At 40.8% G+C, this 17,916-nt stretch overlaps 1 protein-coding gene across 2 annotated transcripts in view; it reads left to right on the top strand.

Moving 5' to 3' along the window:
- The window catches only part of TET2 (tet methylcytosine dioxygenase 2), a 71,526-nt gene that overhangs the window by 39,473 nt on the left and 14,137 nt on the right, over nucleotides 1–17,916 (top strand). For both annotated transcript variants that reach the window (XM_014878305.2, XM_014878304.2), the window contains exons 2-4: nucleotides 7,936–11,302; nucleotides 13,531–13,621; nucleotides 17,012–17,105. In XM_014878305.2, the coding sequence (XP_014733791.1) occupies nucleotides 7,936–11,302; nucleotides 13,531–13,621; nucleotides 17,012–17,105 (3,552 nt within the window). The remainder of the gene's footprint in view (nucleotides 1–7,935; nucleotides 11,303–13,530; nucleotides 13,622–17,011; nucleotides 17,106–17,916) is intronic.

Here is a 17,916-nt window from a genome sequence, read left to right as displayed (position 1 = left end):
AAATTAGGAGGAATAAAACTAAATCACAAGTAGTAATGAAAGCACATTTTGAAATTAAATCATACAACAATTAAAACAGTGTAAGATGTTTCCAAAACAAGTACCCTTGTATTGGCTCAATTCCTCCAGCTCCACTATGTGGAAGTGAAGGCCCAGCAGGACACACAGGGGCAGGCAGCACCTCTCACAGGGACACAGGGCATCTCGTGGCTCACTGCCCCAGAACCTGCCCCTTGGCTACACTGGCACACACAGTGTACACTGTGTAGTGTGGGAGCTGCCTCTTTGGCTGCCTCTCATTTCTAAAAACACAGCAGCCAAAGGTTGAGTTCACTACAACATCCCAGCCCGAGTGTGGCAGGGCCATGAGAAAAACAGAGGAGGAATGTGTAGAGGGGTGTAAAAGCTACCATAGTGAGGCCAGTGAAGGGGCTGAAAGCTCTGCTTTACCATCTGGACACACAGGAGCACCAGTCAGAGTACACCTTGGAGCCATCAACCTTCTTTTTGCATTCTCCTCGCTCTCCTCTCAGTATGACCTTCAACTTTTAAGAAGAAATTTAAGAAAATTGCATTTTGTAAAAAATTCTGTTTTCAAGAGAATTGTGAGGCCACCAGGATTTCCTATTTGAAGTTCAAAGGATAATGGAAACCAGAGCTGTGTAAATAGGTTTTCTGGGGATGCTGCAGCCCACAAGGTTTTATTCTCTTCTATGAGTTTTTCTGCTCATATGTCTGTTTTCTAATGTTACTGGCCCAACACGATGAAACCTTGAAATTTTTAGCTAGCACTGGCTAGCTGGGTTTTTTTTCCATCCAGTGGTTTTCACTGTGCCAAAAGCTGTGATGAAATGATCATGGATAACTGACCTTTGACTGGTGCTAGGAAGTCATCAACCCAAGAAATCCGTGCTATATCCAGGTCTGAAGCCAAATGGACAAAGATCACAGAAACTGGAAGATAATGATGACAGTGACCTCTTGGTAACCCTCCCTAAACAGCAGGTTGATAACATCAAGTGTGCCTTGAGGAACAGTTCAGCCACAAACGCTTGCTTATCCTGGCATGCTCACAAGAGGCTGCACTACAGAACTTGGCCAGAACAGCAAGAGAAGTCAGCTGTTGCTCTCAGGGAGCTGATTTTAATCAGTAGCCCATATCACCATCGCCATTTGACACATGGAGTAGCTGAAGTACTGAGAGGAAAATCATCCTTCAAATAACATCCTTTCTCTGGACATCAAAAATGAGTCAAAGCACCAGTTGTGCACCTGATTAACACTGCTCAACACACCTAGCCTAGCATAACAGACTGAGATGAAGAAAAATAGGCTTTGTTCTGTTTTCCAACCCCAACGTCTTTGCCAGTGTTGAATTCACAGGCACTGGGGAATTACCGAATGATGTCCTGTGTGGGTCACAATTTGAAATAATTTTGCTGGTCTAGACTTCACAGAGAGGTTTCTCATTACGCAAAAGCATCTCACTCAACATACACTCATTTAATCACCCCCCAGATTTAAGGCTATAACTCCCATTCCTGCAGCCTTCCTATCACTATTATCAGATACAAACGTTCTCAAAAAACCAGCAAAGATGAAAGGGTGCTTTAGTTCATCTTCCCTGTATTTGTTAAAGACATCTAATAGTCAGGGTGGCACTCAAGAAATTGAGTAATACTGCTTTTAGAGTATGTTGGCATCCCAGCACCCACGGTAGTACCAAACAAGCTAACCTGGGGAGCAGTGCAGCTCTGTGGAATGGCCTGTCCATACAAACCACCTGGATCCACCATACTCCAAACCTAAACTACGGAAAAGGGCTCACAACTGGCAAGAACAGACATAGATGCCAGCCTCATCTTGAATGATCTGGCTATTGCAATGGAAGGGTGCTTTTGTTTCTTAAATTCAGCTTAGTTCTGAAGTTTGACCTTTCGGGAGACATTTCTAATCTGGTCATATGATGGTGGCATTTAAAGCAGCTATTTGAGGAGCTGTGGTGTTTTCCTAGAAGTGCTACATAGTACAATTAGGTACAAACTTTGTATGGAACATAAATCACAAAAAATGGGAACTGGAGATCTGTGTGATGTGACATTATAATTTTTGTTTACTCATATTTTATAATCCTGAATTAATTTCCTTTGCATAATTGGTTTTTTCCACTCATATTGTAGAGGCATTTAATTTTTACTTCCCTTGATTTTATGCAATTGTTAAAATAGTACAATTTTTCACATCTAGGTAGAAATTACGCAGTATCCAGTCTTGTTGATGGTTATGTCATGTAGGAAGGGAAATCACTGTTTAGCTTTACTATCATACCCTCTATATTAAGATCAAAAATCAAACTAATTCAAGTGCTTTTGCAATTAGACCACTGTATCACTGAAATGCAGGAAATTGTGTCAGTAAATTGAGGGGGATTTAGCACTAGTTGATTTTAAAAATGCATGAATTGTGAAGTGTCTGGCTTGGATAAGATTTAATGAATTATTAATCCTCATATGTCACAAATCCCATGCTCTTCATTCCTGTATGTCTGCTTATATCTATATTTGCTACTCACCATTTTCCCTGTAAATTAAGGATAAATTAGCTATAAATTAGGTAACAAATTTTATCCATCCCACATTTTCTTTTGTTTGACAGATTATTGTAGATCTAAATGCCAGAAAAGACAATTATATTCATGTAATATGATCTTCTGCAGAATACAGTCACACTGTCATTGAGGAGTTTCTAGATTAACCCCTTAACTGCTCTTTAAAGCTACAGTAAGAAAGCAATATGTATATTTTAGGAAGAAATATAGCTTTAACTAAAAATCTTCAAGGGTCAGGCAAGGTATGGCATCCTTACTCAAGCTGTTTCCAAAGCACTGCTAATGCCCTATATAAATACACTATCCAAATGAAGAGACAGTTGAATGTAGTGCAAAAGGACCCTATTGTAAGCCATAGAACCCAGCTAACAACAGATTGTCCTTGTTCTTCTGGGGCCTCCTTTACACCTGCCTTGAAGTTTCACTGTGTTTTCCTCACCCACCACATATGCAGTGGGGCAGCACAGCAGTGATGCTGGTAAGCAGCAGAGCAAATCCTTAGGAGATGTTGTGGGGTTTTGAGCCTCAGTTCACCTTGGGTATGAATACAATCTCTCTTGAATCTGTCCTGGTCTTGTCTCTCCTGTAAGTTTCCATGTAGAAGCTCAATTTATTTCTCTGTGTATAAACTATAGTACCTAAAGCGCAAAACATATAGGAAATCCTTATACTATACCACGTGTTCAACTTTTTATCCCAGCAATAATAGAACTGTCTCACTAATAAGGAGCTTTGATGTGTTACATCACTCCTTAGCCATCTGAGTTCACTGCACATCTTTTCTTCTCTAGGGACACTGGCAGCTGCTTACAGGTGTTAACCAGGGCACAGCTGGAACAACTGGTCTTTAGCTAGGCCAGGGAATCACATCCCATAATATCAAATCCTGGTGTTAAGTGTCATTGTAACTGCTTGCACATCTTGTTCCAATATTAAAGAAGAGAAAGCTTTGTCATAGGCTTAATCAGAAACAATTTTGCATGTATGCAAGTCCAGAAGATTTAAGGTTTTAGAACAGAAATTGAGATTTCTGGCTATGTCATGCATGAGTGTCCTTACCTAAGTAATAACCACTCGTACCTCTTCTGAAATTTTCATTCATTAGTGAAATAGGAAAAAACCGAAACCCCTAACTTCAGGAGCTTTTTCACATGTTGGAAGTTCATTATTTCGAACCCTTTGCTAGATGCATGAGCTTCAGAGGAGAGATGTAACTGCACAACAGCACATAAGGATACATAGCCACAAGTGAAGCCAGCTACCGTACACAGACAACAGGAGCAGGAGTGTGTAAGCAGAAAGTACAACTTACCAAACTGGAGTTTGGCAAGACATATGGGCAAATTCACTTCCTGTCGAGAAAGTGCTAGGGGGGTTTCTTGTCTAGGAGCAATTTAGACCTCTGTGTCATCTGGCAGTGGCAGAAGGGTGCCAGCAGGATGGAGGCTGTGGCAATGCTCCAGGAACAATCCAGTGAGCCATCAACAAGCTTCTGGGTATCTGACTTCTGCTTTCCCAAGTCTCATACTGATAATCAGTTAAGCACAAGTCAGCTGAGGCTTTGATCTGAGGACGTGTATTTCTGCCGGGGAAAAAAAACCTCTGAGGAGATAAATGTCTATCTCAGCTAACCCCAGAAGGGGAAACAACCCATCTGACATCCCACCTTTTGGTCCTTTTAGGTCCATGAATGCTCTACCACAGCTATTCCCCCACCTACTTTTTCTCCTCGGAATCTTGCCCAGTTTTGCACAAGATTGTTCTCCCCTGCAGTGGATGTATTTATCCATTCATTCATCTGAGCTGCTTTGCATTCACAAACTCCCCAGATACAGATGCTATAGAAAATAAGCTGTGAACCTCCAGAACTGGCTAAAACTAAAGGAAGATTTTCTGTGAAAGAAAATGACACAACTTCTGTTGCTGCAGAAATGTGTGTTGTGCTTGTAACAACACCTTCCACAGTAAGAGGTGGCAGGAATATGCCATAAAACAAACAACAAAAATCTGAGGCGCTCATTCAGTGCCTAGTTTCCAGTTTGTGCCCTGTGTGCAGCAAGAAATAAATGCACATACATTGATTGCATCTGAAAAAGTCAAGGGGTAGTCTGAATTCTAACTTGAATACATATTGGTGGGATGAGATGCTGATCCATTTGCACAGTAATGTGCTATATTTAAGTCACGCATCACAGCATCTTCAAAGAGGCCAGTCAATTATGATGGATTAGACTGCAGAGTCAGTCCTAGATGCAGTAATTGTTTCACAGATGCTGGTGATGTGACTTGAATTTCTAATGAATTATAGCTGAAGAAAAATATGTGGAGCTTCTCAGTGGTCTGGATAAAATAAAGCTATGGGAAAGACTAAAAAGACTAACTGCTGCACTTGGGGGAAGGTGGATTTACTTTGAGTGGTAGAGAGTTCACCCCACAATGATTGTAAGGATGACCACAAAGACTTTTTAAGGTGCAAGCAAGTAGAAGCACTTATTCATGGTGTCCCAGTTAAAACCAGTAATATAGACATCGTGGCCATTTATTTTTTGCCAGTTCTACATTACAAATTACATTACTTAGCATTTCCTGTGATTTGTAGTTGCTTGAGGAAGATTTTTATTCAGATGTGACTTGAGGATAGTGAATAACTTGAGTGTAGACAGAGAGAAAGAAGTATAATGCAAAGTCACCACCATCCTAGATGCATTTCAAAGAATGCAAATCTGGCATTTCTAATGTATGAATTAACTTTGCATTTTGAAGAACCAAATGATTCCTATGTTCTTTGCAATGTCTAACACCAGTGCCTTTTACACTGAAAGTGGTCAGAATTTGGGGGAACATACCATGAGATCTTTGAGAATGTTATGAAAAATAATTCATCTCAGAAGATAACCTTGTAGGTTTTGACGACAGCATGAATCTAAGACTCTTTTCTGACCAGAGATGCGCTCCTTTGAGGGGTTTTCAGACTAAATTTAGAGAAATCGGGGTGCCCCCACTTCTAAAGAAAATGATAGGTTTATCTGATAGATAGTAAAGAGTTGAGAAGAAAGATTGCCTGGGAATTCTCAGAAGGAATTTGGTTGCAACCCACAGGGTACACCAGAAAAAAAGCCACAAGGCATCTTTGAAGGCCCAACAAAATTTCTCACAGCTTAGTTGCACAGACTAAAACTTTTTTTTTAAAGAAATAAATCTTTTAGAAGCAGCTTGACAGCACGGTGTTAATCACTATGGTGCCCTTTTTTAAACTTCATACTTGTGAAATGCAGCAGCCTACACACTCATGTCTGTGGTTCACCTGCAGTTTTTAGGAACAAAAAGTGTGAAGGCAAAGAATGGCTTCCAAATTAGTCTGGCATTTTATTTTTGAGACACTCTGGGAGCATCGTTCTGCTGCCTGACCTAGAATGACATATCAGAGGAATCCTTTTCACACACCTTTCTGCTAAGCATGGAACATCATCTCCCTGGGAAAGCTGCAAAGGCTCATGTCTTGTGGTACTATAAAGCTAGGGTGGGAAATACCTCTAGAAGGTAATAAGCCTTTGCTACCATGTCAAAAAACCCCAGGCAAGACTGACAAACATATTTTTCCCTCTCCCTGTTCTTAGCTTTCCCTGCAAAGATTCTTTTTTAAAGTACTGTTACATGCAGCAAGAACTTCTCTACTTCTGTCACAAAAAAAACATAAAATGAGTAAAGGAGGAAAAAAACCCAAACTTCAGGTGGTCAAAAGTAAATCTAAAAACAAGTTTGGCATTCGGAGGAAATGAATACAAGTTATCATATAGGTGCTTGCTGGTCAAAATGTGCATTTGAATTGTTCTGCTACTGAAATCAGAGCTGCAAGCAGAGAGAATTCTGCTAGATGCAATGTATTTAATGAATTAATGTTACTTATAAGAGCATTTTAGAATCATATTACTAAACTGAGTAAGACAACACTGCACTGAAAACTATATAAATTACATTTAAATAAAATTTTAAATTATATTTTAATAACATAAAAATATTAATGTAGGATAAATACAGAAGCAGAACAACCATGATGGAAGAATTATTTCATTATAGTAGTTCTTCCTATGTAATGGCAATACCAGCCACACCTAATGCTTCTCCTGACTCTAAAGTCTGAGCAGAGCTGACCTGGTAATGGAGAACCCTTCAGATCCTCCTTTATGTAAACAAAAAATAAAAGCTTCAGAACAGACATGCATATGTCCAAATTTTCTCTGTGCAATTTCAAATCTGTAAGGCCCATTGTCAGTCTGCCTTCTGTCATTTGTGACTGGTTGAGAACCATAAACGAACAAAGAATAAATTACAAGCAGAATCAAACTAGGGATTTATCTATGTTAACTGAGTCTGTGAATTCTGGGAAGATGCATGTGAACAGGATTAGCTTGTCATTGTATGGAATTTGCTCACTGCACATTGTCAGTGCTTCTATCCAGCTAAAAACTTCACTTTGTAAATAAAGAGTATATGAGAAAATGGTATTTCCCATCCCAACAAAGAAAAATCCTAGCTCCACAGTTGCAGAGCTCAATTCAAAACTCAAAGCACAGTTTAAGTCATGCTTGATGTCTATATGTAAATTTGAAAGGATATTGATACCTGAAAAAAAGCATTTCCATCAAACCTTTAAAAAAATCACTCTATTTCTGTCAGTGTTACCAATCTGTTGATGAACTGTAAGAGTTCCTGTGGACAGCAGTCAAGCATGGCTTTCTTTTGTGTATTGTGCCACTTGCATGGTCTTCAGGAATGCCAGTTTTCTAAGACCCTGTCAGGCAGCTGAGGACAGAAAAGAAAACTTTTCCCCTCTAATTGGAAACTTGGTGACAATACTCCTTCAAGTCATACAGAAGAGGTTTGGCCCACTTAATCAAATTAGCACCAAGTCTGGGAACCATGGTTTCAACATGACTTTCTGCCTTACTAAGGGGCAAAATGTGATGACAGAGGAGTCTATGCAAATAATTCAAAAGCAAAGAATATTTTTTGCACCACTACGAGAGATTTATTCTGGAAAAATATTTTCTTGTGTGTTAAATAAGGAAGGGGGTAAGGAAGTCACTTTGTATTATCACTCTCTCTTCATCTTGAAGAAAAAGGCTTTAAGAAAAAGGGAGACCTGGGGGTGCAAGATGCATTAGGATAGCAAAACACCCGTCGAGTGTGCTTGCAGGCTCATGCTGTGTGTGGTAGCTGGTCAGGGCAAGGGGTGCTTGAGTGCTGCAGAAATTGCCAGTAACTGGCTGTCATTCAATGTAAACTAAAACTGACTTAGATTCTCTCCTGTTTCTTTTCTCTTGCAGATACGTTCAGAGGGTAGCCTTGTGGATGGCCCTGGAGCAGGCCAGATGGAACAGGACAGAACCAACCATGTTGATGGCAATAGATTGAGTCCATTTCTAATACCACAGTCTTCTCACATTTGCCAGGCAGAGCCTTCGGCAGTGAAGCTACAGAACGGGAGTCCAGCAACAGAGAGGCCTGAAGTGGAAGTAAATGGAGACCACAAGCCACTATTCAATAAAAGCAACTTTGGAGTGCCCCACCCAAAGGGAAGTCCAAACAATTGTGTTAGCCCCGACCTTTTACAAGAAAAGAAAGTATATTCCAAATACATGCAAAATGGTGGGATCAAACGCACTTTTAGCGAGCCCTCTCTGTGTGGACTTCATGAGAGCAAGAAAGTGAAACAAGACAAAGAGGTAAATGGAGAAAAAGCTGAGCCAGAGGACAATACTGAAAAACCAAGTGTCTCCAATTGTTACAGTGAGAAGAAATCTGAGAGTTTTACAAGACAAGAAAATGAAGCTTCAGATTTGATACCGTCTACAAGATACAACAGTGTTGGTTCAGAAAACCCTCATGACCTTCTGATTCAGGACGAGCAGGAGCGGGAAAATATTCATTGCCATAACAGGGACATTGTCTTACTACTTAAGAACAAGGCAGTGCCAATGCCAAATGGTGCTACAGTTTCTCCCTCTTCCATGGAAAGCATGCATGGTGAACTCCTGGAGAAAACACTGTCTCAATATTATCCAGAATGTGTTTCCATAGCAATGCAAAAGAACACATCTCATATCAATGCCATTACCAGCCAGGCTACTAATGAGTTGTCCTATGAGACAACACATTCATCCCATACCTCAGGGCAGATCACTTCCCTACAGACCCCAAACTCTGAGCTGCCTCAAGTGCCAGCTGTAGTGGTTACTGAGGTCTACAACACAAAAGACTCCAGTAAACCACCTGTATTGCTAGGTAGCTGTTTACTTCAGAAACCAGATCTACAGCAACAGATTCCAGGCTATGATCCTCACCAGTTACCTGTAGGAAACAGTAATATTCATGGAAGCATAGGGCAGGTTCCCAACCAAGACCTCTCTCTAAGTTCCAGCAGTAACCTGCAAGCTCAGGGCACTGCTCTGGAAAGGTACTCTGAGCAAGCAGAAAATAATGGTGCTTTCTTTACACAGAACTCAACGTTTCACAAAGATTCCTCCACCGCTCCTGCTCCAGAAATTAATAGTGCACTGTCTGCCGCGGTGCAAGAAGGACACCATTCCTATGACAGCAGATGTGATGAAACTCTTCCTGGGGAGATAAAAAATGAAGGGCAACAAGAGGGATCAATGTCAGAAAGTCCCAGCCTCAGCCAACAACAACTTCACCCTCAGAAAAGCCTTCTGCAACAGGCACAAACGTCACAACAAGATGTCAGTGAAAGCAACCCACAAGCTGCTATGGCCGCCTCGATTCCGCAGTGCCCTGAAGAAGTGACGCTGGCGTCAGAATCTCCCCTCCAAAACCTGGACGCACACAGAAATGAGGGTGAGTTGCAACAACACTATCAGCATTTCCCAGGACAGAGAGAACTTGAGGCTCCTCCCGACAAAGAAAAGGACCAAGCGAAAGAGCCTGTACAACAGGCTCAACATTATTCAAAATCAGCCTGGATAGAACTGGTTGCCACCCATTTCCGCCAGGGAGAGCCTCCCCAGAAGCCGGGTGAAACATTATTGCGGTCAATTCTTCAGTACCAGGCAAGCACAGCCCAAACAGTCTATACAAAACAGTATGCTGGAAGTCCTGATTCATTAAAGGGGCCTTCAGGACAGGCCCAGAGCCAGAAGATAATGCAAAAGGAGCAATTTCCTCTGCTGTACAAAAGCGAGAGTTCTCAGCTGCAGCCACATCCCCCAGCTGACCAGCAGCTGCCGTTCCAGAAGCACTCACCACAGCCACAGCTCACAAAGGTGGATTCCCTTCTCAAGTCTCAAGTGCAGCAACACCCTTCACAGCAGCTTCATTTCCAGCCAAGATCAGAACAACAAGCTGAACAGCCTTTAGGGGCCCCCTTGAAACAGCAGCACTTGAATCCCCAGCCTGGGGAAAATGGGCAATTCTTGCATTCACACATCTTGCAACAGATGCTGCAAAAACAGGCACATCCAGTGCAACTGCCATGCAGTCCACAGCTAAACCCAAACCAGCAGCAGGCTCCGCAAATGAAAACTAAAGACTTGCCCCAAGCCGTATCCCACCTCCAAAGCAATGCTGACCATCCTCTAGACAGGATGTCCTTCAGTGAACTTAAAGTAGATGAATGTTTCCAAACTGGGAGTAAGTATGCTAAATCAGCTGCATTCCCACTGCCTAACCCTCAGCTAGGCCTAGAGCAGGTGCAAACCATGAACAACAAAGCTCCCCTTTACACTCAGAAGGCAAATGCCAGTCTCCAGCACCCTTGCCCAAACAACAGGCACCTGATTTCCAAGAAGAAAGGGAACGCCGCAGATATGGAACGCTTTGGAGCCAGCAAAATGCAGGACTTGCAGCATGAGCAGTATTTTTCAAATAACTTGACTGCAAAGCAAGATGTAAATCATTGTTTTCAAGAACAAGAACAACAGGCACAACAAGCCTCAGTTCTGCAGCCCTCACAGGGCTATGGTGCTAGTCTGAACCAAGACCTCCTGAGCAAACAAGCTCCACAGATCCCTCAGCAGTACTTACCACATGGCCAAACTGCCCCCCACACCCAAGACCAGAGAGGCTGTCATTTGCAGTCCCAGACCCCTAAGGATTTTCAAAAGCATGCTGCTCTGCGGTGGCATCTTTTGCAAAAACAGGAGCAACAAGCATACCAGCAGCCCAAAACTGAGATTAGTCTCAGTGCAGCACGCAAGCCTACAAAAACTGAGGCTGGCACAAAGTCTAACGTCTGCATGCGCCCATCAGCTGGACAGCTGGAAAACAAAATGTGGAAAAAGACAATTAAACAAGAGAATCAGCACTTTGGCTGCGAGAGCATGCAACAAAAGAGCATCATTGAGACAATGGAGCAGCAGCTAAAACAGATACAGGTCAAATCACTGTTTGATCATAAGACTTTTACTCTCAAATCACCCAAACATGTGAAGGTTGAAACAGCAGGCCCTATTACCATCCTATCACGAAATACCAGTGCTGCAGATTTTGACACTCAAACCCTAATCTTAGATCAGCAAGCAAACTTGTCTGCTGAGAAAACCCCGACCAAAAGAACAGCTGGAACTGTTCTCAATAACTTTTTAGACTCACCTTCCAAGTTATTGGATACTCCTGTAAAAAATTTAGTGGACACACCTGCCAAAACCCAGTATGATTTCCCATCTTGCAGCTGTGTTGGTAAGTGCTGAGATGTACTAAAAACATAATAGTTCACAGGAAGGAAATGAGCCTTCAAGTTGGGATCACAGGGTTAGTTGGATGTTTTTGTTGGAAGATTTTTTGCGGTTTTTAAAGAACAGTAATTAGTGAAGACTTATAAAACTGGGATTTTACACACTTACGCCTACCCACTTACCAGCCCTACACATGGGCCCTTTATCATTATTTCATGAAGCAATTGATTTTTCAGTTAGAATGCTTATGGCCTCACATCTATTCTCCTTGAGCAGCAGACATGTAACAACAACATACTGATAAAAAGTAGGTCATAACTTTATGACCTGAATTATTTGTCAGGGTTAGATACAGCTTTAAAAAAATTATCCCAGTCCAAAACTTCAGAGCCATTTTTTGCTCTAACAGTGAAATTGTTGAAGTTTCCTTAGTAAAGCCTAAGCAAAAACAGATGTCAGATTATTCCTCACTTGTTGCAAGAGTTTATCCTCCTTTTCAGGCATTTGTCTCCTGTAAGGCTAAAGAGATCCACAGTTTCATAGAGAAGCTATACAAGCAGCACCAAAAAAAGTTGCGGGGGAACTCTTGTTGTTGCTTGATGGCAAACTTTGTCTCCAAGAGCTGGAAAAATAGAGCAGAGGGAAACAGAATGACAGGCATGGTCCCCTAGCCCAAGCTTTCATACTGTACTGACACTGCATGTAGCCAAGTGTAACAGGCACTTACTTTCAGACTCTACTGGATAAACTATTCAGGCTGAGACAAAAGGTTCAGCACCAAAAATGAGAAGAATAAAAATTGTTGTTACAGTTTCAATTACTAGGATTTTGTATCAACTATAAAAGAGGAGAGTTGAATCAATGCTCCTCCAAAATGCAAAATGGATCTTTTTGCCTTTTTGAATGTTGGGGCTATGTCTCAGAGATGATATGTGGGAACAAAAACAGGAAGTAGTGTATTTCTAGAGCTCCCAGGAAGAACTCTGGAAGCCAATTCCTTGCTGTTATTTGTTTTATAAGAAACAACCTTCAAAATGTAGGTTTTTTTGAAAACACAGTTGTCATTTGTTGGAGTTTTTATATTGTTTCTTCCATATAGTTAGCACAAGTTTTTCTGGCAGTTATTTCCTTATCCTCACTTTCTTTTTTTTCATACTGAAACCACTAAGCAAACTTAAGAATTTATCCTCCATTTACACTTTAATTCCTCAGTCCTAGCAGACACTAGGAAATACAGGAGTATGAAACTCTCTAAAGAACCCAGTGCCACAGATAATCTATAAGTTTATTGCTCTTTCTTATCAGTATTGCTGCGAGCAATGTGCAACATCTAATCTTAATTTAATTTAATCTTAAAGAGATTAAATGAAGCCATTCCCCATTGACACATTCAGATTTACATCATGCCTTCATCGTGCTTCCAGAGGCTGTCTGTCACGAGCAGCACCACCCATCCAGCCCTTAGAGTTAGCATGGCGGAAAGCATCAAGTCAGCATTCAGACAGCAGCCAGCACAGCTCCATCATCTTCTGAACCCAAGCAGGGCTTGGCCAGGTCTTTCACACAGCTGGAGCCTGCTTCCTCATATCAAACCAAACATACAGCTTGTACTGTGACTGCTGATATGGTCTTACCTACACACAGAAAACTGAGGCCACATCCTTGGCATGCAAGGGTTTTAATCAGGTCTTGTGCATGATTTTTTTCAGCAAAGTTGGAGACTTTTTTTAATTTCACAGTCTTTCCGTGGGTGGCAGGAATTCTCTGTGTGACCTCAGTGGCCAGTTTTTCAAGCTGTGAGTTCCTGCACTGTAACATATCTGCTGAAAAACAAGTACAGTACAGCTCCCTAACATCAATATTTACCACTGTTATCCCATTTATCCTCCTTTCTATATACTGGGAGAGGAGGAAGTGGGAGAAGGAGAAACAATTGTTTGCTGATAACAGGAAAATGCCAATTTGAATGTCAGTGTAGAGCCTGAGATGTGGAATAAGTGTTTGTGCTAGGGGAAGGCACACAGTCCCTATCACAGCTATTTGTAGAATTAGCCATTGCTTCGCATGTTTTGTACAAACTGTGTGGGCAAATACCTTAGACATAAGTGTTTGAAAACTGACCCCAAGCCCATACAGCAGTCTTCTAACAAGCTAGAGGTAAGCTTTGCAATGTGACATTTTACATGAAAGAATTAAGCTTCAAAGTAATAACCTTTATTTTGTTTTAAACAGAGCAAATTATTGAAAAGGATGAAGGTCCCTTCTATACCCATCTAGGAGCCGGTCCTAATGTGGCAGCTATTAGAGAAATCATGGAAGAAAGGTAATTAGTGCAAAGGCACAGAGCAGATTAACATTTATCCTTTTGTGGATGTCAGAATTTTTCCAGCTTTTGCACATAAAGAAATAAACAACTGCAAATCAAGTAATTACTTGTAGGCTTAGCTACTCCAGTGTTGCCAACATTACGCTCCCTGCTATTCACCAGACAGTCACAATATTTGACAGGGCTAATAGTCTGCTGGCTGGCACGGGCTGTGCCCTGGGAGACAGATGCCAGCAAACCTAAGCTGGAACAAGTTCTCACCAGCCTGCCAAGCAAGGCGGCTGGCAGTGGCTGCAAAGGCAGGCATGGAGCTGGTGTTCCCTCTGGCTAGGAGAATGCCAGCAGAGAAGGAGGATGAAGAGCAGAATTCCCAATTTCAACATTAGCTTCCCCTCACCAAATTACTAAATGTCTAAATCTCATTCATTCACATCCAGAGGAGTGCCACAAAATTGCTGGATGGGATTTCAGCCCAAGAACCGATAAGTAGTGTTGTGAGAAAACATTCCCCTGCCTTGGAGTATTGCACAAACCCAATCTTATCTTGATTATGAATCCCTGTTATCATGTTGCATCCTGTAGTGAATTTATTACATCAACACCAACCAAACCAGGATTTTTTAAAGGCACAGAAGAGATACATGATATGTGCTGTTTAAATAAAAAAAAAATCACAAACCCCACCAGCCTAAGATATACAAATTAAAAGCTATCACAGAAGTGACTTCTTCACTGTGAATTCTGCATTACTTGTAGCCAATAATGATCAGATTTTTTAGAGGTATCTGGCAATTCAGTTCCCCCCAAACAAAGAAACAAACAAAAAACTCTTCAGTTAAGCCAGAGACGGGTGGGAATTTGATTTGCTAGTACCTTAAAGATCTGGACTCCAGAACAGCAATGAAGCTCCAGCTAGTTGCAGAACCAAAAGGAAGTGGGCATTATTGCAGTGCTGAATCTGAGCTAAGGAGCACCATTTCTTAGCAAGGTCTGTTAGCTTGTACTCATCACTGCTCAATCATGGGGCACTTGTAGTCTATTAAACCCTTCAGATTAAATCTTAAGGTTCTTTCTCTTTCTTAGCACCTCCTTCCCTGTGACTCTTGTGCATGGCTTGCCCCAGTAATTTTCAGCTTTGAAAGCAGCTCGAATGCATGTTGACTACGTAAATCAGCTTCCTTCTGGGAAGGGAGAGTGAACACTGACTCTTTGAAGAAATTCTTTACCATCTGTTATCTCCAGAGATCTCATCAACAGGTTCTTTAGTATTTACAAATAATAAATAGAAGAGGAAAGTAATTCATATTGTAATGTCAATTACAGAGATTAAATTTTTTTCAGTTTTTTTACTTTGGAAAGTAATTTTTCATTCTTAATATTGACTTTACCTTTTTTCTTTTCTTTTTAAAATTAATTTCATTTCACATTGGCAGAAGGAAATCATGAGATATTATCAGTAACATGCAACTAGTCAGCCAGGTGAAGCAGAGTATAGCAGTAGGCACTTGAACAATGGCTAGCAACTGTATGGTATGAACTATGAAACTCTCTGACTGAGGAACTCCAAAACTCATTAATTAATTTTTTTTATCCCTAAGTAAAAAACCCCAAACCCTTCACTAAAAAGATACCCTCAAGCATACATGTGCAATTGGTGACATTAATCACAACTCAAGCACTTTTAACCTGGTTTCCCATGCATATGGATTGACTGTAAAAGGTATCAGCACTGCTAAAGAAGCCAGGATTTGTGTTCAGACTTAATATTTTAGCTATACCAGAACTAATTTCTTGCAGAACCCACAAAGGATACAGACATTTTTAGCTCTTCCTTCTCCCAGTTCCTACTTCATGCTCAGTGAGATTTGCTCTAGTTTTAAAGCCAATCAGCTTTGGCCTGAAAGCAAGCATGACTAACATCAGGCACAAATTCCTTTCTGACAGTTGAAAAAATTTGGGATGAAGTCTATTTCATTTCCAGTGTGTAAGGTACAATATACTTCTATAGAGGCATCCATACGCTTGTCCTGCAATCCAGATTAGAAAACTGATAGAAAATGTTAAGATTTAAAATTTTTTTTAATGCAGTTAATTAAAGAAACAAATAAATACTAACATCCAAGCCTAAGCAGGAAAAAGTGACCTAACAGTTGGCTGCAGAACACGTGTAGTACAAATTGATTTTGTTTGTATAATTTTCTGTGACACTGAAACATCACAATGAGATCACATCTAAAAATAAGCATTTTTCATTTCCTTTACAGGACAAAAGCTTAAATACATATACTGGCTCTTAAATATGTTACCAAGATTTTAGTGCAAAAACAAGAGGAAAAAGGGTCAAAAGTTCTTAAGGCATCACTAAATGGCTGCATAACAGGAATATACTTTGATTGCTCTGTAGGTAAAGGCAAAACACAAGGAGACTGATTCAGTTAGTCCTCACACTTGGCTATTAAAAGTTAACACCAATGAGAGTACAGAATTCCAGAAATGGTGATGGAAGTGCAGTTTGCCCAGTGCCCAAGGAGCAGTCGAGCAGCCAGGGTGGCTCAGCCTAGAACACTGTGGCCACTGTGGTTTCTGCCCCTGGTGTGCTCCCGGGCTCAAGATATCCTTCACATGGCATTTACCACATATTTCCACCTGGAAAGTGAATCCTCTTTGCTCTGGCAACAGCACTGCTTGCACATGGAACTTGCACAAGAGCCTGCCTGGATAGCATAATCCCCTTGTTTAAATGCTTCAGCAACAGCTGAGCTTGCCTGCCTTGGCCACAAAGAGACAAACAAATAGTGTTATTTGAGGGTACCTTGTGATCCTAACTGGAGTAGAAGTAAATAAGTAACAACTTATGAGTGGATGATAAAGTTAAAAAAAAAAGATGTGATGCAAATTAATCCTGACTTAACTGGTTCACACTAAGACAGAAACAAGCACAGAAAATTAATAGAGTGACTGTTACATGCCAGCTGTTCCATGACAACTTAATTATGTACATTTCACAGAAACAACTTCAACCCAGAAATTAAAAGAAAAAATCTTCACCAAAATAAAGAGACTTCTTTTTTTTTTTTTTTTTGAAGTCAAGTTTTCCAAATGTCATCGATAACAAATGCTCTAAATAAATGGGTAAAATATTTGATAATATTAATGTGATATCGGTAATTTTTACCCATCTGGGATGTATTAAAGACATTTGCTTCTCTTAATATATCATTCCACCAATGTAATAAAATCATGAAGACAAACCACATTGCACATCTTTCCCTGTAATTTACAATGTTTATTTTTCTAAGATAAGACTGGCAAATGTGGTCCATCTTTTCAGTGTTCACACAGAACCAAGGGAATTTGCTTATTGTACATATTTTTGTTTTGTTTAAGATTTGGACAGAAGGGTAAAGCTATAAGAATTGAGAGGGTTATCTACACTGGGAAAGAAGGCAAAAGCTCTCAAGGATGTCCGATTGCTAAATGGGTAAGTGATGTAAACAAATTAATCTAGTATGATGGTTCATGTAGCTGACAGCAGTGACATGTCCTGTTAACTGACACTACGAGACATAAAATAGCTCAACAGCAGCAGTAATATGGGGTGCCTGTAGCCTGCTCTCACCCATCCCTCACTCCATTGACTTGTTGCACAGAGAATTGCAAGAAGAAAATTTAAGTTAAAGGTATGAAAACCTAAGAAGAAGGTCACGTTTGCTTAGTTTAAGTTTCGCACCATCTGGCATTTTCATTGCTCTTTAATTTTAGCTGACAAATAAGTCCAGTAAGTGCATTGTGATGTCTTTAAAATACCCTCCCAGACTGAGAGAGGTGTTAGGACACCCTCTTAGCAAACACTGCTGTACTACTACTGGAACAAATTACTGAGTGCTTTGGATTGCTGGGGAAAGACAGGATGAGGAGAAACTAATACATTATAGTTTTATACATGCCAGACTGCATTGTTTTTAGGAAATGCTTCTAGGTGCTTATGCTACTGGACGGACATCCATTGCTTTCCTCCCAACACTGTAATGTTTGTATGCAATAAGAGCAGGTCACAAAACTTTGAGGCTGGTTATAAATATAGCTGCTTAAGTTTGGAAGGGAAGGGGACAGAGCTCCCATGTCCAGGTATTTAGTCCCTTCCTTACTGCCTGTCTTTCCCTGCATGCTTCCTGCCCTAAGACAGCTGTCCACTACTCAGCTCTGTGCAGGGAGACACCTCACTGCTCACCTCCTCTTGCTCACCAATCAATCTAGGCCACAACTGTAACATAGATTCAGGAGAGGATTCC

This window comes from Sturnus vulgaris, chromosome 4, assembly GCF_052056855.1.
Source record: "Sturnus vulgaris isolate bStuVul1 chromosome 4, bStuVul1.hap1, whole genome shotgun sequence".
Classification (NCBI taxonomy): Eukaryota; Metazoa; Chordata; class Aves; order Passeriformes; family Sturnidae; genus Sturnus; species Sturnus vulgaris.
The sequence above is the reverse complement of the archived record's forward strand: the minus strand, read 5'-3'. Positions and strand labels throughout refer to the sequence as shown.